The sequence below is a fragment of the Mustela erminea genome, chromosome 17 (assembly GCF_009829155.1).
Source record: "Mustela erminea isolate mMusErm1 chromosome 17, mMusErm1.Pri, whole genome shotgun sequence".
Taxonomy (NCBI): Eukaryota; Metazoa; Chordata; class Mammalia; order Carnivora; family Mustelidae; genus Mustela; species Mustela erminea.
In genome coordinates, this window is record NC_045630.1 from 52,564,953 (window position 1) to 52,591,606 (window position 26,654).

At 33.6% G+C, this 26,654-nt stretch overlaps 1 protein-coding gene and 1 pseudogene across 8 annotated transcripts in view; one reads left to right on the forward strand and one right to left on the reverse strand.

Annotated features, from left to right (window-relative positions):
• The window catches only part of BRINP3 (BMP/retinoic acid inducible neural specific 3), a 402,430-nt gene that overhangs the window by 268,569 nt on the left and 107,207 nt on the right, over window positions 1–26,654 (forward strand). For all 8 annotated transcript variants that reach the window (XM_032318837.1, XM_032318835.1, XM_032318838.1 and 5 more), the window contains exons 5-6: window positions 5,664–5,769; window positions 11,735–11,971. In XM_032318837.1, the coding sequence (XP_032174728.1) occupies window positions 5,664–5,769; window positions 11,735–11,971 (343 nt within the window). The remainder of the gene's footprint in view (window positions 1–5,663; window positions 5,770–11,734; window positions 11,972–26,654) is intronic.
• LOC116576687 lies at window positions 8,889–9,657 on the reverse strand (annotated as a pseudogene).

The following is a 26,654-nucleotide window of genomic DNA, read 5'->3' on the forward strand; positions in this document are numbered from 1 at the left end:
CAGAAAAAGTATGATCTTACAACCTTGATTGAGAGGTAGGGTATGAATAATTCCAATAAGTTTACCCAAGCTGAGGTGTTATTAGGCCTTTGCTTTTTAATAGTAAACATTTACACATACCTTGCATTTACCTTCAAATAATTACTGTGGGTCAGACCCATGGTAAGCACTTTTCATAGCTTATCTCATTTTTATTTCCCAACCACACTAGGCTGAAAGAAAATTTTAACCATTCCATCCAGCAGAACCTTGAAACTTAAGTAGGTTCCTTTTTAGTACATGGTGGAGCTAAGATAGTGACCTAACATGTTTAATTCAGTCTATTTTCTTCAAATTATGTAACATTACTATGATTTCCAATACAAATATTTCAATTATATAATACCAGAGTGTGAAGACAATGGAGTCTTCAAAAATATTATTTTCATTTAGGTATGTGTTTCTAAATGTTTTTCTGTTTGTTTGTTCTTCTTTTGTCCCACTTTCTTCACTGCCTTAAAAAAACTGTTTTTGCTTCAGATAGTTTTTCTTCAACTAGTTCTTGCTGAATTATTTTCATAGCTCCAGTGCATTGTTGTGGCATTATGTCATCCTTAGAATATGTAAGACTGTAGGGAAATTTGATAGAAAATCATCAAGATTGTTTATTTCCAAGTGAATTCCTTATACCATTTTATTTAAATCTAAATAAACTTGAACCTATCCTATTTGTTAATATAATTACTTGCCAGTATCTTTTTGAATTAAGAAGGCTATGCATTTTTCTTTTACACTCTGCAAAATTCTCCAAATGTGAAAATATTAGGCAGTAGTTTAATGAAACAATATAGAAATAATACGAGAAAAATTGAAAGGATCTTTTGCATTCTTTCTGATTATTTTTTAAGATTTTATTTGTTTGAGAGAGAGACAGAAAGAGCAACAGAGAGAGCAAGAGAGAGCATGAGCCGGGAGGAGAGGGAAAAATAGGCTCCAAGGAGCTCTACTTGGGGCTCAATCTCAGGACTCTGGGATCATGACCTGAGCTGAAGGCAGACACTTAACTGACCCAGCCATCCAAAACCCTTCCTCTCCTATTTTTAACAATGTATTTGAGGGATGCCTGGGTGGCTCAGGGTTAAAGCCTCTGTCTTCGGCTCAGGTCATGATCCCACGGTCCTGGGATTGAGCCCCACATCGGGCTCTCTGCTCAGCGGGGAGCCTGCTTGGCCCTCTCTCTCTCTGCCTGCCTCTCTGCTTACTTGTGATCTCTGTCTGTCAAATAAATCAATAAAATCTAAAAAAAAAAAAAAAAAACAAAGTATTTGAAACAATTCACATAACTCAATTATAGAAGGAATATATATATATATAGTTATATATAACTATTATAATATATATTATATATGCTGCATATAACTGGTGTGTTTTATATATAATATACTATAATATATAATATTATATTATATATAATTATATATAATATAATATATAATATAACTGGTGTGTTTTATATTTATGTAATTATTTTATATTTTATAAATATATATATTTTATATATATACATATATACACACCAGTTATATTTTGAAGACAAATTTGTTCTTAAAAGATATTGAAGTTTCGATTTTACTCTTTTTTTAAATTTTATTTTATTTTTTCAGTGTTCCAAGATTCATTGTTTATGCACCACATCCAGGGCTCCATGCAATACGTGCCCTCCTTAATACCCACCACCAGGCTCACAAAGCTTCTGTTCAAAACCCTCAGTTTGTTTCTCAGAGTCCATAGTCTCTCGTGGTTCATCTCCCTCTCCAATTTCCCCCAGTTCACTTTGCCTTTCTTTCTCCTGATGTCCTCCATGTTGCTCCTTATGCTCCACAAGTAAGTGAAACTGTATGATATTTGACTCTCTCTGCTTGATTTATTTTACTCAGCATAATGTCCTCCAGTCACATCCATTTTGATACTAAAGTTGGGTATTCATCTTTTCTGGTGGAGACGTAATACTCCTTTGTATATATGAACCATATCTTCTTTATCCATTCATCTGTTGTTGAAGGGCATCTTGGCTCTTTCCACAGTTTGGTGATTGTGGCCATTGCTGCTCTGAACATTAGGGTACATATGGACTTCGTTTCACCACATCTGTATCTTTGGAGTATATATCCACTAGTGCAATTGCTGGGTCATAGGGTAGGCCTATTTTAATTTCTTACAGAATTTCCACACTGTTTTCCAAAGTGGCTGCACCAACTTGCCTTCCCATCAACAGTGTAAAAGGGTTCCCCTTTCTCCACATCCTTTCTAGCACTTGTGTTTCTTGTCTTGTTAATTTTGGCCATTTTGGTTAAGTCCTATCTTCCATGTTTGCAGACTCCACACCAGTCCCTCACTTCCCAGCCATTTAAGCACACACAACTTTCCTCACGGTGCTCAAACCCAACCACAAACCACAACACCACCTCAGAAAGGGCATCATTTTGAGATCCTAAAGACAACATTCCTTTCCTTTCAACAATCTCCTTTCAATTGGGGAATAAAATAAAGAAATAAAAATGTTTTCTCATTTGATACATCAATTCTCAAAACACTGAATGCTGTCAGTGCTGGATTGTTGTTAGTCTTATCATTTTTATGCTTATCTATTGACTGACTCTTCATTTCTTACGTTATATATGAAGACGCCTATATCAGATGTTTATCTATCTGCTAATGAACAAAAGTTGAACCAGGTAATTCATTTTTGGTAGAGTCAACATGTCTATTGAAATGTTTGTACAATGAGTTGGCTTTTATTATTTTCTTTTCATCTTTATTTTTCATTATTATTGAAAAAATACAAAATAAGTGTAGACTTATTTATTAGTGTTGACCCTAGTAAGGCATTATATATAGGGCATGTGTATTGTGAACGGTGCCAGATTAAAGCAATTATAGATATATAGGTATAGTCAAGCCTCTAAATATGTAAGACCATCATTTAAATCTTCTGCATTGATTCTCAGCAACACAGCAACAGTGTAACTGAAGGTCTGTCCTGAGATGGACTACTAACATTTATCCTCTTTCAAAAGTTAAGTGTTAGAAGATTACCTTCCAATTTCCAAGATTTTATGTCAATAAGTGTGTACCTAAAGTCAATTTTATTTTAAAATTTTTCTTAAAATTATAAATACTGGAGTTTGTTTATATTATTGTGGGGTGTGTGTGTACGTGTGTGTGTTGGTGGACAGTAGTTAAACTACATGATAGGACAACATGAAGATTTGAATTACCTTAAACCCTAAGTTTTTCCTTCAGTGACTTTAATCTTCTTTTTATCCTTTTGTTAATAATCATTTATATTTAAATATCATTTATACATACACATATACATGTGTATTATATACATATAATATATAAATGATATTTCAACATATATATACATATATATGTATATATATATATCAACATAAGAAATGATTTCCCTGAACAAAATAAGGGATGGTCAGTATCACCATGAAAGAACAGTCGTGGGGAGTATACAACATAGGTGTAGTGTTAGAGAAAAAGTATTTCTTTGCTCATGATAAACTGAATTTCCAACTCTTGCTATGTCCTCATAGTCAATATTCATTATTCTGAAGATCTTGGTATTAATACACTATGACAGAGTTGTCATAATACAAATTATATATTCACTTACTGCATCTCAGCTGACATATCTATCTTTTTGTCTTTGATTATTACCTATAAGTTTTTGACATCCAAGTGAGTAATCCCATCTTTGACATAACTTCTAAGAAATAGACCTGCACAGTCATTCCTTCTACTGGATGTTTCTAATGGAGAATGTTATTCCTTTGGGAGTCAGAATGCTCAAAACCAAGTTCTCTTACGTGCTCTCCACAGTGGAGCCTAGTAGCAACATATCTTACTGTTATCACTTATGCTGGAAACCTCAACTGCCTTTCCCTCTCTCCATTGTGTATATTTTCAGTGTTTCATAATCTCACCAGATCTGTTTTTCATAGTCCATCTTCTGCAGATAAATCTTATTGCCACTGCTTCATTCAGGCCTTTATCATCTAGATAATGGCCTTAATGTCTTCCTTGTTATGATTTTCCCCTTAATCTCTCACCTTCTCTTTCTCTTAATCAATGCCCATGGGCTTATACAAGAACCTAATACGTGAGGTGAATACTATAGTGAACAAAATAGGCAGTATTTCCTGTGCTCGAGGGGCTTGCATTCCAATAAGTGTCAGGTAATCGTGATAAATGAGTAAATTATACAGCCTGTTAGAAGCTGATAACTACTGTGGAAAAAGTAGAACAAGGTAAGGAGGAACAGAAATAATGGTTGAAAGAGGAAAGTGTGGGGAGGTGTATTTATTTAAAATAGGTTAGTCCAGGGAGTCCTAAGAGAGTCACATTTAAACAAAGACTTGAAAGGTGTGAGAAACAGTGAGCTTAAAAATATTTTGAGGAAGAGCATTCCAGATACAGGGAGAGTACACAAGAAATTCTGAGTCAGAATGATAACAAACATGTTCAAGGAACAGCCAAGAGCCTGTGTGGTTGGGGCAAAGTAAACAAGGAAAAGAGGAGAGGGCATGAGTTCAGGGAAGTAACAGGGATAACTTGATAATGTGGCATTATTTTAGTTCTAGAAGGGCTCTTTACATTCAGCAAGATGGAAGTCCCTCGTGGAGTTGTGAATGCTGAAATTATCTGAATTATTTTTTGCAAACCATTCTGGTTGTTGAGTGGAGAGTATCTTTTTAAAATACAAGGATCATTACAATATTCACCCACTTTAAAATATGTTTTTTTTAAGTCATACTGAGAACAAACAAGTTTCCCATAACTGACCAAACTCCTAATCTTCTGATGCTATACATCCCAAGACACCCATTGGGAATATCAATCTGCAATATGTGATTCCATACTTAGGTGCTAAGCCTGAGCACAACAAACTATAATTTCATAAAAATGGGAAAAAAATACAAGTGGGAGTCATTAAAAGAGTACTTTCTGTGGATGTTTGAAGATGTGCTTCCTCCTGAGGAGAGATAAAATCAATTGTTCAAAGAGGAGAAATGAGAGATAAGGATGGAGGATGTTGTATGAGCCAAGGCATAGAATTAAGAACGTCCAGTTGGACAGCGATGTATGCCGGTTGGGGGAAAAATGGGACAGAAGCCAAGCAGGAGAGTCTGGACTTTGATGGTACCATATAAGACAGGAAAATTACAGATTTTTAAGTAGAATAAAATAATAGAATCCATTTTTAGACAGTAGCCTGACAGATAGGTCTGATTTATTGAGGAGAAATGAACAAACAAAAAAACAATTCTAGTATGAGTCAAAACTTGCTCTCGATCAAAGGAACATGCCCTTGTCATATCTTGGGTAAAATCAATGACCTTAGGTGAGTGATGCTTTTGACCAAAGAGGGCTTCTGTTATTTTCCCAGAAGATTTATGCCTGGCCAAAGGGAAGAAAATGGAATTGAAGACAAAGGGAATTATTTCTCTTCTCTGGGTTTCAGTGTGTGTATTGTTGGTATGATTCAGATCCTAGGCCTTTCAGTGATGTTTACCATCAGACGTATAATATCAGTGGGTGACAGCTACACTGAGCAAAAAGAACATGGTAAACTCTGATTTATATAATAAAGTGGATGTTTTGTTTGTCAGGTAACAGAAACACGGACTGGTCCTCTTGGCTGCAGTAACTATGACAACCTAGATTCTGTCAGTTCTGTTCTGGTTCAGAGTCCTGAGAATAAGATTCAGTTGCAAGGTATGTGGCTAAAAGTTCATTAATTCTCTATCAGTCTGGATAACAATTATCCAGTTGTGATCTCTTTCTTCTTCTTCATCTTTTTGTTGTTGTTTTAAACAAGATGTATATGCAGTACTATGCTGTTAAAATTCTCATAAAAGGCTAATTTCCTAATTTTTAAGTGATACTAACATTCTAGGAAATGTTAAGGAAATGTCAAAACTCACTTTACTTCTTCAAATAGATAATTTATTTGAAAATGTATCCCGATAATATTTTTACTTCTATAGACTAATCATTGTCTCAGTATGGAGCAGTTTTTCATAGGTCTGTCTGGGTTTTGACTTTTTCCTTAGATTCTAGTAAAAGTAACTATACTTGTGCACACTGTAGCATGAACTGTTGACATTTTAAATATAACCTAATATGGTAGCTAGAACTGTGCTTATCTTCTGATAGAAAAATTTGAGAATATATTAACAAAGTATTTATATTTCCATTACAAAGATGGATTGTGTGATAATAATGATAAATTACCTTTTTTTCTATTCCTATATTTTGTTAGAAAGTTCAATAGAGGATTTTTAAATAACTTGTAACAGATGTACAGATGTATATTGCCCACAAATAGGTTATTGGTGTGTGTACTTATTCATTACAAGTACAGAAGGTTATGAATACACATGTTTAAACATGTACTAGTTGAAGAAGTTCAGAGAAGTCTTTGATGACACCTTGTCTAAGTTAAGGTGACTGATCAAAGGGATAACTTTGAGTTATTCTTCTCTAGTCTACCTTTCTCTTGCTACCTTTTTTAATTGCATAAGTTAAAGCTACATTTACATTATTCAGCTTGACATAAGAAAGTTTAGAAGTTCTAGAAATTGTAGGCACCTGGGTGGTTCAGTGGGTTAAGCCTCTGCCTTCAGCTCAGGTCATATCTCAGGGTCCTGAGATCCAGCTCCGCATCAGGCTCTCTGCTCAGTTGGAAGCCTGCTCCTCACTCCCCGCCTGCCTCTCTGCCTTCTTGTGATGTCTGTCTGTCAGATAAATAAATAAATAAATAAATAAAATATTTTTAATTTATTTGACAGACAGAGATCACAAGAAGGCAAAGAGGCAGGCAGAGAGAGAGGGGGAAGCATGCTCTCTGCTGAGCAGAGAACCTGATGCGGGGTTAGATCCCAGGACCCTGAGACCATGACCTGAGCTGAAGGCACAGGCAACCCACTGAGCCCCCCAGGTGCCCCATAAAATCTTAAAAAAAAACAAAAAAACAAAAAAAAAAAAAACCAGTTCAGAAATTCTGACATTTTACCTCAACTTTTCAATTTGGAAAAATGTAACAGCTTTGAGTTATTTAAACTTATGGTAAATAATAAATGAATCTCAACTAGTTCGAATTGTATACTAATTACAAAGGAAATGCTTAAAATTTAAAGTTTAAATGCCATCTAATTTCTCCTTATCAATCTTAGATTTAGAGTTATTGAAATATTTTTCTAATTTAAACAAATGCGGTCTACCAATATTACTTGTAATTCTCTATTGCTGACTCCTTTTTAAATGTATGGATCAACTTGTCCTCAGATATGAAGTTTCATCAAAAAGGATAAAGACTATTTATATCAAGAAGACATTTATTTAATTGATTTATTAAAATTTATTAACATGAATTTTTAAAATTTTTACTATTTGTGAAGCACTGTGCTTAGCTTCCAGAATATTATAGTATAAAAACAAAACTCAATCTCTTCTATATGTTGAAAAAAATTAACACAGAAATAAGTGAAGCAACACTCTTCTTTTGAATAATTATTGTGTTTATTTTTTTTCAATTTATGTGAGTAATGCAGTTATCTGCACATCTATTTTTTTTCTATTTTCTTGGCTTATAATTTCAATTGTCTATTACAAATTTTATAGTATCCTTTTGGTACAAAGACCTTTCCAAAATAATCTCAGGAAATCAATATCATACTCCTCAACTTCCCATGTGTTCTCTTAAACTTCATCTATATTTATAGTCTAAGTATTTATGTTGATTCACATTTTCAACTCTACTGTTAATAGCAGTCCTTCTCCACTTAGAAAAAAAAAATGCAAAGCGTTAGATTCTGGATCAATATTACTGCGATACATGAAGGGTATAAAGGATTTTAGGTCACTATATGTGGCAGTTGGAAACCCTGGAGTCCTAAAGTAGAATTTTATCAGAGCAAAGAAAGCATCAATAAAAATTATTAAAGGTAAAAGCATTAAGCAACAAATTCAGAATTAAACTCCTTGATTTAACTGTATTAGAATTAACATTCAGAAAGGAAATGTCAAAGAGATGCACATAATATGTTAATTCTGACTTTAAAAAAAAATGAACTGAAATGTTTTTCTGGCAGTGAGTAGGCTTGATTTCCCTGTTTGTTTGACTTTGAGATCTGTTTTGCCAACTAGATTACAGACAGTTCAAAATTGAAAAAGTCATATCTATATTCCAAACTATTGATGACGATATATGTAATATATATGAAAAACTGTTAATCTTGAGAAAGTATTAGAAAACATGTGTTGGGATTAATCATGTTCCAATGTTTCCAATGCCTTATGAATTTAGCTTATCAAACAAGATACTTCTGAGTGAAAGGGTAAAGGAGTAATGAAAAGTCATTTATTGAGTCTTGGTAATAACTTCTTGGTAAAATTCCCAGAAACTGAGATGTGAATGATTCATGTGATTGAGTAACAAATACTTTTCCAGATCAGTTTGTTCCTAATGTTTTATTTCAACAAAATTGACAGAGGACTGGTTTATTATCAAATAGAAGATATAATGTCATTGTTAATGATAGGTCACTATTTTTGCTTATAATAAAAATAGAATGATATTGTTCCATAAAACTATTTTGTTTCCTATTTTGTTTCTCTACTGATATATTGGAACAGATTTTCTTTTTTCTTCTTTTTTTGATATTCTTAATAGTTAATTATAAACTAGTTTCAAAGGCCACAAGGAAGTAAAAGGACTACGTACAGCCTTACAGGAAACAGTCAGGGAGCTGAGGAGAGCCAAGAGGAGTCTAGGGCCCTGGTGGGAGCATTCCTGGGGGAGGGGACCCTGAAAGGGAAACCAGACAATCCTGTCAGTAACAAGAACAAGGGCATAACAAACAAACAGGTCTGTGGTTATGTGGCCCTGTGGAATCTGGCCCATGCTTTTGTGGAGCTGCTTCCATAACTCTGAGGCCAAAGGTCAAAGAAGGCCTGCATCCCCCTGGGGCAGGGGCCACATCCTGAAGGGAGAATGTGTATTGGAGTTCCTTATCCAGTGGCAGTCCTCATTGGGGGATCCACCGGAGGCCTCATGTCAGGTGCTGGGCCTATCATGCCTGGAGTTGGCGACCCCTCAGCCCATAGATGGTGGAGGATCCCATCAGCCCATAGATGGCAGAGGATCTCCCCAGTCAGTTGACTCTTGGGTTGGGGTCCCTGAAATCCCAGCTGTGGCAACAATGGCAGTGGTTGCAGCCATACCTCTTCCTTGCAGGGCTATCACCAGTTGCGATAGCCCACCACTCCCTGGGACTGGCCCATAGAATTCTGCAGGGGCCTGGGGCATTGGAAGACCAGCGGGGATTCCTCTGCCAGCAGCTCTGCCAATCCTTGGGCTCCTGGCAGCTAGTAAGTGGCACTCAGGCAATGTCAAATTATCTTTGGGATTATCTCATTATCTTTGGGAGGAAGTTCCTCTATTGTCATTGAGACCAGGTCCTATCCCTGTAGCAACACCAGACCCCTGCCTCCATTTTCTTTTCTTTCTGCTTCTTTTGAGTTCTTTGGTTTGAACTCATTATAGTCACAGCGTTTCAAATTTATATGCTTGTTGAAAACCGTGAAGGTGCAAAGCAGCATTGAAAAGCACGGGTCAGCTAGTCATTTTCTCTTTATTTTTTGTCTTGCTAGAACATATTTGTGTGATGCAAATTACAATTTTCTTGATGTCCCATCAATTGTATAGATTTCTTATATATTTATTCCCAAAATATTGATTTTTTCCCTCTTACCTCTTATTCTGGGGTTCTATTAAATATATTTTTAGATCTTTCAGTCATAACCTATATATATTTTATACTGTTTTCTGTATTTTATCTTCTTTTGCTCTCCTTTACTATTCTGTAGTCAATATTTTTTTCTGACATATTCCAGTTTGCTTATTATTTCTTCAGCTCTTTCTAACTTGCTATTAAATCCATTGATTATTTCTTAACTCCAATTTATACATTTTTATTTGTGGCATTTCCATTATATCATCATTTATAATTTCCAGTGCCCTTCTTCATATGCTTCTTTTCACGAACATCTTAGGCTCAAAACTCAGCTTCCTTAAGCATAGTCTCAGCACCAAGCAGAACTTCTGCTAGTTACAGTCCTATTGGTATTTTTACTCTATTTTTCCTGTACATTAAAAAAAAAAAAAAAATCCCTTGGAAAGCCTCCAGTTACTCTGACTTATCTACCAAGGCAATGGAAGTTATCTCTTTAAGTATCAGTATTGTCTATTTTACTGGTCTGGTTAAAAAATTCCAAGGTTTTGAGTGGTCTATCTCTTTTCCCCCAGAAAAAGCCTTTGTTATTTTTGGTGTGGTTTAGAGAATGCCAGTTTTCTTCTTTTGGAGATAATTAGGTATATAGATAGATATAGAAATAAACATAATGGTAAATATCTAGTTTTATAATAAATAACAATCAGGTGTTGGCCAAATTTTTCCTTCTATGTTTAATTTTTTAACTGACCATTTTAAATATTCAGCTTTTTAATTAAATTTTCCTATGTATAAAGAAATGCTGGAATTGAAACTATATATTCTTGAAATATAACAAATGTGAAACCAGTAGGTAATACTAAATATTAATTATATTGCCTTATCTTCATTTTTGAATTTTTTCTTAAGAGAAATAAACTTTAATAAAATTCTATCAGTAGGGCTGTCTTAATACATGGCAAGGATATGACCTGTGAAACAAAAGAAATCTGTCCTTCCCTGTAGTTGATCTTAGTGATCACTCCTGAACGATACAGTCATATAAGTTATGTCTTATTAATGACATGAGGTAAACATTACCATCAGCATTCTGTAACTACTTTGCCAATGCCACAACTTATGGTAATATGATATCTATGTAAATGTGGGCTGATAGTCTGAAAGTAAAATGAAAATACTGAAAACTATTTGAAATCAAGTAGTGGGAAATAAATGTGTGTCTCTTTTTAAAGGTTTAGGAATGTAGGCTCTACCTACATTATGTGAAAATCACCAAATATTCTAAATAATTCCGTGAAAGAGCCAATCAGAAAGAGAAAGACGAATACCATAAGTGGAATTTAAAAAATAAAACAAATGAGCAAAGGGAAAAAAAGAGAAAGAGAGAGACAAGCCAAGAAATAGACTGTTAATTATAGAGAGCAAACGGATGGTTATTGGGGGGCGGGTTAAATAGGTGATAAGGATTAAAGACTGCACTTGTCTTGATGAGTGCTGGGTGTTGTATGGATTTGTTGATTCACTGTATTATACACCGGAAACTAATATAACACTGTGTGCTAACTGAAAAATGTAAAAAAAAAATGAAAGAAGAGAGAGAGGGAGAGAGAAGGAAGAAAGGAAGGATGGATGAACAATTAAATGAATTTTTAAAAATCAGACAATCTGAGGGTTTAAACATCTCTATAAATTCTGGGATTCTTGAAAGTACATGGAGTCATCATATGTTGAAAAGAATTACAAATATTTGCAATTGTGTAGGCTTAGATAATTTTCTTTTCTTTTTTCTTTTTTTTGGCTTAGATAATTTTCAAATGATAGTTTTAAATCTATGACATATATTAAATTGTTGGCCTTTCTTTGAATATTTTAACTGTCTTGTGCTTTTTTTCTTCATTTTTTAAAAAAGTGTGTGTTTTGTTTTGTTTTATTTTTTTTTCTTTCAGGGCTACAAGTCCTCCTTCCAGACTATCTTCAAGAGCGTTTTGTACAAGCAGCGTTAAGCTACATTGCTTGCAATTCTGAGGGAGAGTTTATCTGCAAGGACAATGATTGCTGGTGTCATTGTGGTCCCAAGTTTCCAGAATGCAACTGCCCCTCCATGGACATTCAAGCCATGGAAGAGAATCTTCTTCGAATAACTGAGACCTGGAAAGTCTACAACAGTGACTTTGAGGAATCAGGTAAGAGAAGTTTTAATGTAACATTTAAACTTTGTCAAAATAATACTATATTGAAATGAATACTTTGTCTCGTTGGAAGAAAGTATGATTACATAATTGGAAAGCCTTTCATTTATTTTTTTATTATTCTTTCAAATGGACATCTATATCACTTCTATTACCAGAGATTCAGTATTTTTACTGAAGGCATATGTGGTACTTTGTGTATTACTAAGTACTATTTGTCACTAGAACCTCACCTGCTCTTGAGCTGAGTCATTTAGCAATGAAAGTCTTTGCCTTTCTCAATATAAGAGTTTATCATTTGATTTCTCTTGATATCTCTTTTCTAGTGGTCCCTGAATTTCACTTGTGAGGAAAAATGCAGAGAGGATTTGTTCTATACCTTTTTACATTAACATGAATCTCATGAATGTGCAAGATCACTTAACTACTGATTTTTTTAATCAAATTTAAATCAATTTTGATTTATGTTCATAGGTTTTGGTTTTTGTTATTTCTGAATTTCTTTGAGTGCATGTATGTGTTCTCAATGTTTTTTCTTACTGATTGCATAACCTATAATAGCTTTCATTTCATAAAACATTGAATTTTAATAAAAGATTAAGGATATCTCAATGTAAATTTTAAAATATTAATAAAAGTATACATAATACATGATTAAGGAATAATCGAAATCCTTAGAGTGTGGCGAGTATAATTATGTAGTATTTACTCAAAAGTGTTGGATTGACTTTCAAATGGGCAAAAGAGGTTTTTAACGACCAAGATGTCAGACATATGCTTGAGATTATAATTCTTTTGGTGATTAATTTAACACAGCATACTTAAAAAGTGATAAACAAAATTCAAAATCCATTCCTGAGAAAGGCCCTTAACAATTTAGACATGAAAGGGACATATTTCAACATAATAAAGACTATATATGACAAGTCTGCAGCTAACACCAGGTAAGAAGCAATGCAGTTGATTGTTACAAAGCATCATCTTTTTGTTGAGAAGAACCAGCAAATTATAAAATAGAAAGGTAGGTAAATAAATATAGGAAGGATTAATGAATTTATGATTTCTTAACATATATTTTCATCAGAATAGTGCATAATAAATAATGCTTTTCAATTTTAGTAATGTTTCTATTTATATAAACAGGAAAAACTATCTAAATCAAAGATCCTTATCTCCTTAAAATTGTTAGAACACCTAGAGAAATTGTTTTTCTAATTTTTGTATATATATATTTTTTTAAAAAATTTTAAAGCCTTTATTTAAATTCCTCTTAGTTAATATACAGTGTAATATTAGTTTCAGGCGCACAATATAGTCATTCAGCTCTTCCATACAACACCCATGCTCATCACAAAAAGGCCCTCCTGAATCCCCTTCACTATTTATTCCCCCCACCCACTTCCCCTCTGGCAACCATCAGTTTGATTTTTTATAGTTAAGAGTCTGTTTCTTGGTTTGCCTCTCTTTCTTCCTTTTCCTCTTTTGTGTCTTAAATTCCACATGTGATTGCAATCTTAAGGTATTGTCTTTCTATGACTGACATATTTTGGTTGACATATCCTTGTCATTCTAAATGACAAGATTTCATTCTTTTTTATTACTGACTCACACACACACACACACACACATACCACATCTTCTTTATCCATTCATCAATTGATGGACACCGGTTGTTGCCATATCTTGGCTATTGTAGATAATGCTGCTATAAATATCAGGGTGCATGTATCTCTTTAAATTAGTATTTTTCTATTCTTCAGATAAACAACTAGTAGTTCAATTGCTGGATCATAGGGTAGTTCTATTTTCAACTCTTTGAGGAAACACCATACTCTTTTTCAGAGTGGCTACACCAGTTTGCATTCCCATCAACAGTACAGTACAAAAAGCATCCAAATCAGCAAGGGAGAAGTAAAACTTTCACTATTTGCAGATGACATACTACTCTTCTTAGAAAATCTAGAAGATTTCACCAAAAAACTTCTAGAACTGATAAACAACTTCAGTAAAGTCACAGGGTACAAAATCAATCTACAGAAATCAGTTACATATTCTATACACCAATAATGAAGAAGGAGAAAGAGAAATTAAGGAACAAATCCCGTTTACAATTACACCAAAAACAATAATACGTCCAGGAATAAACCTAATGAATTTCTAATTTCAAATTTCTCTTTCTAGTATTCCCAATAAAATACTCATATATCATGTATGAGATATCTCTCGTGTTCTAGTCACGTAAACTGTCTGATGTTTAAAAATAGTTATGGAATACAACACTTTTAGATAAGTTACAATATATGATAGTCTCCCTAGTGTTAAATTTCTAAAAAACAAACAAACTGAGGCACATGGGTGGCTCAGTCAATTCATCATCTGACATTTTATTTCAGCTCAGGTCTTCTCTCAGTTTCCTGAACTAGAGCCCAGTATCAAGCTCTGCACTCAGTGGGGAGTCTGCTTGAAGATTGTCTCCCTCTGTCCCTCCCCCTCTCTCTAATAAATAGATAAATCTTTAAAAAAAAAAAATAAGAAATAAACATAAAAAAGAAAAAAGAAACAAACAAATAACTTCTATCTCATATTACAGTGTATGATAGATAGGTTAGGCCAGGATATCCTCTAAGCCTCTCTGTATTTGTGGAATTAACAGGGGGAACGCAAAAGGGGAATTTTCCTTTTGCTTTGAAAAGTGTATTAAAATAAAAATCACCAAATGAGCATTTGGATTTGTTTCCAGGTAGAATGGTATACTGAAGTAGGGCAGCACTTCCACTGATAGTAACTAGAAAGGTGAAAAATTTTTTAAATTATATTTTCAAAGACAGAATAGATCACCAAAGCAGCAAAACTAAATGGAATGAGATTCCTGACGGAAGTATAAGCTAGGTATTCACATTTTTTTCTTTCCCTCCTTTTTTTTTTTTTTCCCTCCCTCTCTTCCTCTCTCCCCTTCTTTCTTTCTTGCTTGCACCTTCCTTCCTTCTTTCTTATTCATTAATATGTTTAATTCTGTAAACATCTGACAATTCTTGATTTAGAGTAGAAGCTGAGGACTGTGTATTACCCCCCACAAAAAGTAACTGATAAAAGAAAGAAAAAACAGCAAAACGTTTAGTGGTTGTGGAGATCAGACTGACAAAACTCTAGATTTGGTGGGCCTAAATAAGTTTAGGTTTAAGACAAAGGTCATACTGAATTTAGATACTTCTGGGTGCTATGGAACTATACAAAGGTCTCTGTAGAATGAAGCTTATCACAGACTTTCAAGAGCTTAAGACAAAACCTCTCTAGAGGGAGAAGCTTGAAAATAAAACTGGAGAGGCTGGAAAACCGTTCAGAAAATGATGAATTGACAGTTTCTGCAACTGCTTTTCCCTGGGGTACATTGTCAGTTCAAGGCAGAGTTAGAAGCTGAGAGCCTAGGATTAGCTCCTGGAAAATGCTGCTCCTCCAGACCAAAGAAACCAGAAGAAAATACTGCAGTTACAGTAGATCAAAGTGAGAATATTGGAGAATGACTTGAAGGCTTTTAAATATGTGACAAGTCTCCTCTTGAAAGACATTTGCCTTATTTTAAACACACCAGGTGCATATGACTAAAGAGATAAAATAAAACCTCTGAGTGATTAAAATTGAATCTTTGCAGTGTTATTGACCTGAAGAAGCAAAGGCTCAAAAGGTGGAGAATGAGAGGTAGACTGAGTCCTATACAATTATAACCCAGCACTAATATGGTTTAAATCCTGATCTTAAGGAGTTGATAAGGAGTTGATCCTGAAAGTATCAACTCCCTACAGTGTCTGTTAAATATGAAGAGGGTGACCTCATGAGGATGAAAACATTTTCTAAAGCCTCTGTTCTTCTTTTTATATCTGATGGACATGAAACCCTAATTTATAGCATATGAGCACACAAGACCATGTAGCTAACAACAAAGAGAAAAGAAACCAGACAGGTGATGTAGGATGATCCAGATATTGAAATTAGTAGGAAATATTTTTGGATAATTATTATTAAAATGTTCAAAAATAAACAAAAAAAATGATCATGTAGGTGAAGATATTGAAAAGTTCATCAGAGATTTGGAATCTATAAAAGTAGACTAAAGGACCTTCTAAAATATAAAAGAATAGTATCTGAAATCAATAATTCAAAGTCTTGTTTTAATAGTTTTGCACAATGGATGACAAAATTAGTGAATGTGAAGACATGTTAATAGAATAGATGAAAATGGAAGCAGTAAAGAAATAAAAACAAAATATGGGATAAGTACACAAGTGAGATATTCATAAAAGGTCTAACATATTGTTGAATCTGGGGCACAGGTGGGGTAGATGGGAAAATGGCAAAAACAATATGCAAAGGTATAATGGTAAAATGGTACAATTTTTTTATAGCTGAAAACTTACACATTCAACCCACAGATTAAAAAAAAAAAAACAGAAAACACAAATACAAAGATAAATAAAAAGAAAATCACAGATAGGCACATCAGAGAAAATCTGTTAAGAAAAAAAAAGGCAGAACATATTTTTCAATATACCTAGAGGAAAATAAAGACATCACTCTCAATGGAGTAACAATAGATCTGACTTATCAAAAAATTTTTTTTTGCATCTTTAAAAATAAACATTATAATAAACAACATTAATTTAGAATTATATACCAGTACATAGTATTTTTTTAAAAAATCAAGGTGAAAATAAAGATGTGTTCAGAAAAGAAATGCTAGGTAAAATCATGGAAATGCAAAGAGGAAGAGGAATATTAGAAATAGCAAATATGTATGAGTAAATACAAGTGAAGATAGAGTGTACAAAATAATAATGTGATGTGGAAATTATATGTATGTATATAGGATTTTAATATATTCCAATAATGTAAAAATGGGTGATGAATGGAAAGATCTAATATTCTCAGTATTCCAAGGTGCTGCCATTACTGAGGATGTGTTAAGAAATATAATTGATATTATAAGAAATATAATTGATAAACCAAGAATATATATTATAATTTCTGGGATAACTCTAAAATAAGGGAAAATGTTTCATTGAAATCTAGAAGAAGAAAATCAAATAAAACTTATTTGATTACTTCCCCAAAAAAGACAATAAGATAAAAACACAGAGAAAAAGTAATCTGGATCAAATAGATAAATCCAGTGTAAAGGGAAGGGTTTAGATTGTCTTTTAAATAAATTGCTTTCAATGAGATATAATCCCACTATAATGGTCATTATATTAAATATTCTATTTTTCTTATTACATTAAATATGCTAAACAAAAGACCATAGTACTGATTAAAATAACACAACAACAACAATAATAATAGTAACAATAAAAGATTATTTGGTACTTACTAGAGACATAGATAAATCAAGGTTAAAGGATGGAAAAATATGTAATATAAACATTAGCCAAAAAAATACTAAATGGTAATGCAAAATATATTAATGAAATAAAAATATTTTTGATAATAACATAGTCAATCTGACAGGAATATATATCATAATTATTAATTTATATGAACTACAAAATAAAAATTGTACTCTACAAGTTAAATAGTCAAGTTAGATTTTATTTAAGACTATTGTAATAGAGGAGAGAGACTTACAGTAGGGAAGAGAGGTTGAACGCAAATCTTCTGAAACAAAAGACAGCAGGATTTTCAATTTTCATGGAAAAGTATTAGAAGACATGAACAGGAAGGCTGGTCAACATGATTAGACTAGCTGTGTTTCCTAATTGTCTCTTATTTAAGCTTGTCTTCTACTTTCCCACAGAGACTGGGAAATAAAAGTGTTAGCTCCTTCTCTCAGATGATTACTTTTCAAAATGATGACACCCAGATCTTTAGGAAAGACAATATGGCTTATAAAACATTTACATCTTAAAAGGGACACTGAGGGGCACCTGGGTGGCTCAGTTGGTTAAGCAACTGCCTGCAGCTCAGGTCATGATCCTGGAGTCCCAGGATCAGGGCCCACACCAGGCTCCCTGCTTGGCAGGGAGTGCTTCTCCTTCTGACCTCTTCCCTCACATGCTCTCTCTCTCTCTCTCAAATAAATAAATAAAATCTTAAAAAAAAAAAAAAAAGGACACTAAAAGAATTTGCAATTGCAAGTTTTCAGACAAAAGGGAGATCAGGGTCTTATAGTCAAGAAGAAACCTATTTAAAATTTAGGCAAGTTGGAAAAAAATAAAACAATGTTATGAACAGACTCTCAAATACTGGTTGTAAAATTAAAAAAAAAAAAAGAAGAAGAAAAAAAAGAAATTAAAAACTTCCACAATAATGTGATTTCACTCATATGTGGAATTTAAGGAAAAGAACAGATGAACATAGGGGAAGGGAGGGAAAAATAAAGCAAGAGGAAATCAGAGAGGGAGACAAACCATAAGAGACTCTTAACGCTAAGAAACAAACTGAAGGTTGCTGGGGGAGGTAAGTGGAGGGATAGGATAACTGGGTGATGGCATTAAGGAGGGCACTTTATGTAATGGGCACTAGGTGTTATATGCAACTGATAAATCACTAAATTCTACCTCTGAAATTAATAATTAGTGATGCAGTATATTTAATTAATTGATTTTTTAAAAACTTCAATCAAACACACCATTAAAAATGAGAAGGCAATTTATATAAAAGGAGAACATATTTTGAAAACATTTGTCAAACCAAGAACTCCTGTGGATGATATATACAGAAATCATTCTAATCAATGAAAAATCAATAAAGAAATGGACAAAATATTTCAATACCTTGAAAAAGATGAGATGCAAAGGTAAAATAATGATATGATAAAATGTTCAATAGCTTTGTAATCAGAATAAGCAAATAGAGTCATAAAGCTACAAATGATAGTACTACACACTGACCAGAATGGCTAAAAATTAAAAAAGAAAAAGAAAGAAGAAAAGGAGAGAGGGAGTTAAGGAGGGAGAGGAAGAGAGAGGAAAAAATAACAAGTATAGTGAGAACTTAGAATAACTGGAACTCTTACATAAAAGTGCTGGGTATATAATAATTCTTCTTTGGAAAAAATATGTGCCAGCATCCACTAAAGGCAAATACATCATATCCTTTCAATCACCAGTTTCATTCCTGGATAGAAATTTAGAATATGTACATATTCATCCCCAAATTGCTAAGGAAATATTGAAAAAGATAGAACAAAGCTGGGGACATCACATTGCCTGATTTCAAGCTTTACTACAAAGCTGTGATCACCAAGACAGCATGGTATTGGCACACAAACAGACACATAGACCAGTGGAACATAGTAGAGAGTCCAGATATGGACCCACAACTCTATGGTCAAATAATCTTTGAAAAGCAGGAAAAAATATCCAGTGGAAAAAGATAATCTCTTCAATAAATGATGCTGGGAAAATTGAACAGCTATGTACAGAAGAATGAAATTTGATCATTCTCTTACACCATACACAAAGATAATCTTAAGATGGAGAAAAGGCCTCAATGTGAGGCAGGAATCTAGCAAAATCCTAGAGGAGAACTCTTTGACATTGGCCACAGCAACTTCTTTCAAGACACATCTCCAAAGGCACAGGAAATAAAAGCACAAATGAACTTCTGGGACTTCATTAAGATCAAAAGTCTGCACAGCAAAGGAAACAGGCAACAAAACAAAGAGGCAACCCACAGAATGGGAGACAATATTCTCAAATGACACTACAGACAAAGGGCTGATATCCAAGATCTATAAAGAACTCCTCCTTGGGGTGCCTGGGTGGCTCAGTGGGTTAAAGCCTCTGCCTTCAGCTCATGTCATGATCCCAGAGTCCTGGGATCAAGCCCCACATTGGGCTCTCTGCTCAGCAGAGAGCCTACTTTCCTTCCTCTCTCTGCCTGCCTCTCTGTCTACTTATAATCTCTGTCAAATATATAAATAAAATCTTAAAAAAAAAAAAAGAACTCCTCAAATTCAACACCCCCAAAAAAAACAGATTACCAAGTCAAAAAATGGGCAGAAGACATGAACAGACACTTCTCCAAAGAAGACATACAAATGGCTAACAGACACATGAAAAAATGTTCATCATCATTAGTCATCAGGGTAATTCAAATCAAAACAATATTGAGATACCACCTTACACCAGTTAGAATGGCCAAAATTAATAAGACAGGAAACAACAAGTGCTAGAAAGGATGTGGAGAAAGGGGAATGCTTTTACTTATTGGGAATGCAAGTTGGTGTAGCCACTTTGGAAAACAGTGGGGAGATTCCTTAAGAAATTAAAAATAGAGCTACTCTATGACCCTGCAATTGCACTACTGGATATTAACACCAAAGATACAGATATACTGAAAAGAAGGGTCACCTGTGCCCCAATGTTCTTAGCAACAATGGCCACAACCACCAAACTTTGGAAAGAGCCAAGATGCCCTTCAACAACAGATGAATGGATAAAGAAGATATGGTTCATATCTACAATGGAATATTACAGCTCAATCAAAAAGGATGAATACCCAACTTTTGTATCAACATGGATAAGACTGGGGAGATTATGTTGAGTGAAATAAGTCAAGCAGAGAAAGTCAATTATCATATGTGTCACTTACTTGTGGAGCATAAGGAATAACATGAGGACATTAGGAGAAAGAAAGGAAAAGTGAATCGGGGGAAATTGGAGAGGTAGATGAACCATGAAAGACTGAACTCTGAGAAAGAAACTGAGGGTTTTGGAAGGGAGGGGGCTGGAAGGATGGATGAGCCTGGTGGTGGGTATTAAGGAGGGCTTGTATTGCATGGAGCACTGGGTGGGGTGCATAAGCAATGAATCTTGGAACACTGAAAAAGTAAAATAAAACTAAAACTAACTAAATAAATAAATAATAAATGTACATATTCACAATAAATATACAAAAATGTACAAGAATGTTCATAGTAGCATTATTCTCAACAATCTGAAGTGGAAATTGCCAAAATGCCTATTGAGACAGGAAGAGTAGAAAGTCATGGTATACTACTCAGTGAAGTTCTATGAAGCTATGTGTGTACATGATTTGCCCAGAATGTTAGGAATAAATTTCTTAAGCATCAAATTAAACAAAGGAAACCAGACTCCAAAGTACATATACTATGTGATTCCATTAATATTAAGCATAAAAATAGACAAAGTTTGCCCGTTCTAGTCCACGTCAGGGCTTTGGTACCAGCAGAGGAAGAGCTGGTGTGATAAATGAGGGTCTGAATTGCTTCATTGGTGCTAAATGATTCCTTGCTGCAGAGGCTGGCTCCACGGTATGTTCAGTTCATGAAATTCGGAGTCTACACTTAAAATTTGTGCATCTTATAATATAAATTGAAAAAAATAAATAAAAATAAGAATAAGAATTTTGGCATCTTAATAATCAGGAGGGCAGAATCCTAGAAGAGCTGAATTAACTAAATGTTTTTAAAGCTCATTACATGTTATGTGCCAGACTAAGTAATTGATCAAAAATTAATCAGAAATATTCAATGGCCAGATGTTTTGAACTACTAGTTAAAAGCTAGTGCTAATTAAAGTCAGAATTTTTACCAACATCACCACCTCCCCATTATGCACCACCACTTAAAAAAAAAAAATCTGACTCTAATCTTAACTCATATGTGGACTGCCCAAATAAGGTTTAAAACCAGATTCTTACCGCATTGGTTCAATTGTGTCATGTTGGAAAAACAATGATTTATGGAATAAATTTATTTTTGGATGATATTTCTGAAACTATTTCCAATATTGAAAATAATTATTTAATTATTTTTCCAGTTTAATTATTTATTCCAACTGATATGTAGTGTATTTAGTTGATTCATATTTAATTTGAGGAGTAGTGTTACTTTGCTGTAATTTTCTGATTCATCATAGATAATATTGAGCTTTTCTTTTCTAATTTCAATGTATAAAAAATTAACACAAACTTTTACTAGTATTTTATATCTTTAGTAGAACCACACTCACTTACCCACACTTGGAATTAAAAACAGGTAAAATATTGTTTTACTGGATTCCTTTTAACATTAGTAGAACATTTGATAGTTTTGAGAAGAGCTTTTTTGATATGTAAAACTTTCTCTGTTTTTTATTAATTAATTAATTTATTTTTTTGCCTCATGAAGATAAACACAATATAAGAAGTAATGAGGCAGATACCACATTGGGAAAGGTTTTCAAATGTTCTCACCACCCACAGGCTCCTATAACTTGATAGACTTTATTCTAAGTGCTTTGATTGTTAGGAAATGCACCAATTTATTTCATTTTCCTGATGATTAAGAATGATGATTTTGTCACTTCAAATATTTAATTTAACTGAACTTGACAATTTTAAGGCAAATAATATACTAAAAATATATATTTTATTAAAGCTGAAGAAAAAAAAAATCAGCTTGTATTTATTTTACCAGATTAGAATGTACATCTAAATTTATAAAATTCTTCCTTAAACACAGATAATACATGTGAAAATGTGTATGTTAGAGTATATAGTAACAAAATACAATGCTAATATCAATTACCACACAAAAAGGAAGAAAATAAATTCCAGATTTTATTGGATCAGAATAACTTGTTTATAAATACCTTTCTGTTGTGTGTATTTTCTATTATCACCAAGTATAAAACTAAATCATAAGACTAGATTAGTGTAGAATGCATAGCCATTTTCCTATTTGATTATATATGATTCATTTTGTTCTGTAATTTAAGTCCTAGAAAATATACCTTATACAGCCTGCCAAAAAAGTGCTAGAAAATTTCACAACAGAATGTATTTTTTTTCATAGCTTGCAATCTGAAAAAATTTTGGCTGTATAAACTATATTTAAAGAAATCTATTCATTCTCTACCTTTATATTTTCAGAAATAAATGAATGTTGTTTAGTAAGAAATAATGATGGCATATATGTGATGATTATAGCAAAAGAATGGAGACAAGATAAAGATATAGAGAGATATATAGGGAAATACAGATGCAGAAGAAAAATGAAATACACACACAGTAACAGTAACGAAACAAACTGATTTATATGTTTTGTTTAATTAGATAAAAACAACTTTGTTGCCAGTTACTTAGAGACCAGTTCTACTTAGGTCTTGATCAATAATTCTAACCTAATGAAAAAACTGGAAGTGCTTACAGTTTTACATATATATTTAAATAAGAAAACCTCAAATTTATTTTGCTTTGGATTATGCAATCATTTACTAAATTTACCAGAAAAATAAAGAACTACTACATAGATAACCATATATATCTTTTTCATATAATATTCTAAATTATGCTTAATCCTTCTTTGGATGAATAAGAAAATTACTTAAGCTATAACTATGGAATATAATGATACAAGTAATAATTTTTAAGTAATAGCAAATCTTAAAAAGTAAAGGCTTTGGTTTATATAGAGTGCAAAGATTTTAGAATTTTTTTGACATAACGTCTTTACTCTTCAGAGAAATTGCGTTATCACCTGGTGTATGGACAATCTAAGGTGTATTGTATGCTGTCAACATAATTCTTTATCAGAATCATGTCCTATTAAATGTAAGGATATTCATTTGATAAACCAAGAATGGCAGCTGGAGGCCACCTTGTAATGGAAATTGTCTAGGTGTTACTTCTAGAGAACACCGTCCATGTAACACTTCATCTGAAAAATGGATAAGCTTTATAATGCTATCATGACAAAATGTATGTACTATAAAAGTTGGGTTAACTCAATTTATAAATGTTAAAAAAATTATTATTTCCTCTCAGCTTTTTTAAAATGTAGACTATTATTAATTTTTCCCCAAAATGGTTTCTCCCTCAGATGATAGTTAACTATAAGTTTATAGAAAAACAATATTTTCCAGAGAAAATAAGTATCTCTGAATAAAGTTTTGAATTTTAACTAACTTTCCAGTTTACATGTTATAATATTTAATAAATTCTCACTGTTTGCTGCTCAGTATTCCTTCCTGTTCCCTGACATTAAAGTATTCCAAATTTTCTTTGAGGAACCCCCATTCCCATTTTTAGTATTGCAGTGTATGGTACTTAGCTTATACTGAGATCCAGAATTGCTCTCTGACTAATGCAAGCAAATCATAAGAATCCATTCCCTTAACTATATAGATCAGCTTAAGACACATGAAAAATTGGGTCAGTGAGACCCAGAAATATATTTCCTCAGAGTATTTGAAGGAGATGAAAGATTCCTAATTTTTCCACAATAGCTGTGGGGAATTCTATTAATTTGTCTTCTTAAATATGAAATAAGAACATAGTCTTAAGACTATGTAGAGAGCCATCCTGCAACCATAGGAGTTCCTTGAGCCCTGCAAGATGGAAAATAATTTCTTTGGTTACGTCGTTGGGCAGCTAAATGACTTGCTACAAGTTCACCTTTTCTTTAGTTTCAGTTACATGAACCAATAAACTTCCTTCATTGTGCAGCTAATTATAGATAATCTGCCATACAGGACAGGCTAATAATTCTGCAGTAATAAAGAAGCTCAAAATATCTTTGGATTATAACATTAAATATATTTCTTCCTCACTTGACCATTGCAAGTTTGCTGAGGATTTTTTTCTCTTTCCTCATTCTAAGACTCAGGCTGACAGATCATCCCCCTTGTAGAAAAGTGATCCCCATGGAGAAGAATAAAAACACATCATACTAAGTGTGTACTGAGTCTTAAAGCTTAGCCAGAAAGAGATACATAACAGTAATGCTAAATTTCATTAGCTAAAATGAGTTAATCTTGCTTGCCTCAAAGCAGGCTTTTTCCTTAAAAGCGATCTTTAGTATTTATTTAAAGAGCTATAATGATGCCACACTCCCTTGTTCTGAAACTAGATATTCAATTTCCTCCTCTCTCAGATGTAGAACATATATCCCCCATCCTCATGAAAGAGAACATAAGTCCCATCTGTTACTGGGTCCAACTCAATGGAGTCATGCCTACTATTTCCAAGTTCCAGTATATAGGTGATCTTTCTATTCCATTTCCTCATTGGACACATGTGAGGTGAGAACTGGAAAACGTGACTAAGGAACAGCTTTCCCAGTCTGCTTTCTGCCCAAACATTAAGAATCAAAGGTCATTTTAAATCTTAAACTTCAGATTTTTTTTTTTTTAAACTGGAGTTATGGGTTTTTTTGGAAGTACAACTTATGTAAAAACTTACTGGTCTTCATCCTCTTGAAGTCAATCAATTCCATGGGAAAATAGCCACACCCACAGTTTGCCCTAAAGGTGTTTTTCCATATTTCCTATTTTTCTTTTTCTTCTTCCTACTTCCCTTCTTATCTCCCTCATTTAATCATGGGGATTTATTAGACTTCTTTATTTGTGCCTTGTCCAATTAAGAGTATTTCCTGAGAATTACACACTTTCTTGGGCATATTCTCTAAAACAAATTCATCTATTTGGTGATCATGAATAAAACATGGAAGACAGACACTAAGTTTTATATTTGCTATGGGATTAACTTGTAATTGGCCATTGTTTTAATGTTGGGAATTGAGAAGAAATTGCCTCTTTTAGCTCTGATTCATTGCTTCTCTATTCAGGCCCTTTTATTTCTGCTCTCAAAATCACTAATTCTTTTCTAAGTTTGAGATAGCACATCAGACAGAAAACCTAGGTAATGCTACAAAAATGCACAATCAAAAATTTGCTTTGAAGTATGACATATGAAAATATATGACGTTTTTTGTTTGTTTGTTTATTTTGTTTTGTTTTGTTTTTTTCCTCATACCACGTGTCCATTTTAAGTTGGCTACAGAGTCTTCTTTATGTCTCTTCACTCCGGGACTGGGGCTGACAGTGCAGCCTCCCCCTGTTAACAATGTGTCTCTGTGACAGAGGATAATACTTTGTCATACTTACCAGAAGAAGCTGTTGGGAACAGAGCTAACATTCTATTTTCTGACATTTTCCTTGGCATCTTGAGTTTATTGGGTACATGATCTTCATCCCTAGTTACTGCAGGCAACAGTTTTACTAGCTGTTTTCTCCACTTCTTAACCTGGATTGTCATTATTCCCACTCTGATAAAGTGCCCTTGACACATTCATGATCCACTAAGTCAGTGTCACAACTGTAGGCTTTTGCCTTCTCCAGCACAACCTCTCCCTTCCATTTCTGGCTCCCATTTCTGTATCAGTCAGTATCAGCTTCGTAACACTGCAATACCAAACACTTCTGAGATGTCAGCCATAAACAAAGTCCACTTCTCACTTGTACTGCACGCCCCACGGGTTAGCTGGTCTTTGCCCTGCGCTGTCCTCACTCAGGGATTGAGACTGAAAGGCAGATCACCACCTGGTCTGGTTTGCTTATGGAGGCAGTGGAAAGAGTGCAGTAAATTGTTACTGGCTCTTATGTGAATTGCTGGGAATTCAGGTGAATTTCTGGGAAGCAATTTGCATTAACTATGATCACATTTCATAGCCAAGCCTGATTTCAAAGGAAACAGAGAAATGACATTTTACCATACGTCTGCAAAAGAAAAGGATCCAGAGTATTTGTGAACACCCAAAATGTCAGCCACTGTTGGTTTTCAGATACAACTAAAACCATCATATTCTATATCATCTAACTGTATAATCTTAGGTGAGAATATATGTTTTGTTCTTGCTGTCTGAAATTCTACAGTCTTCTATTTAACAAGGATAGGAGAT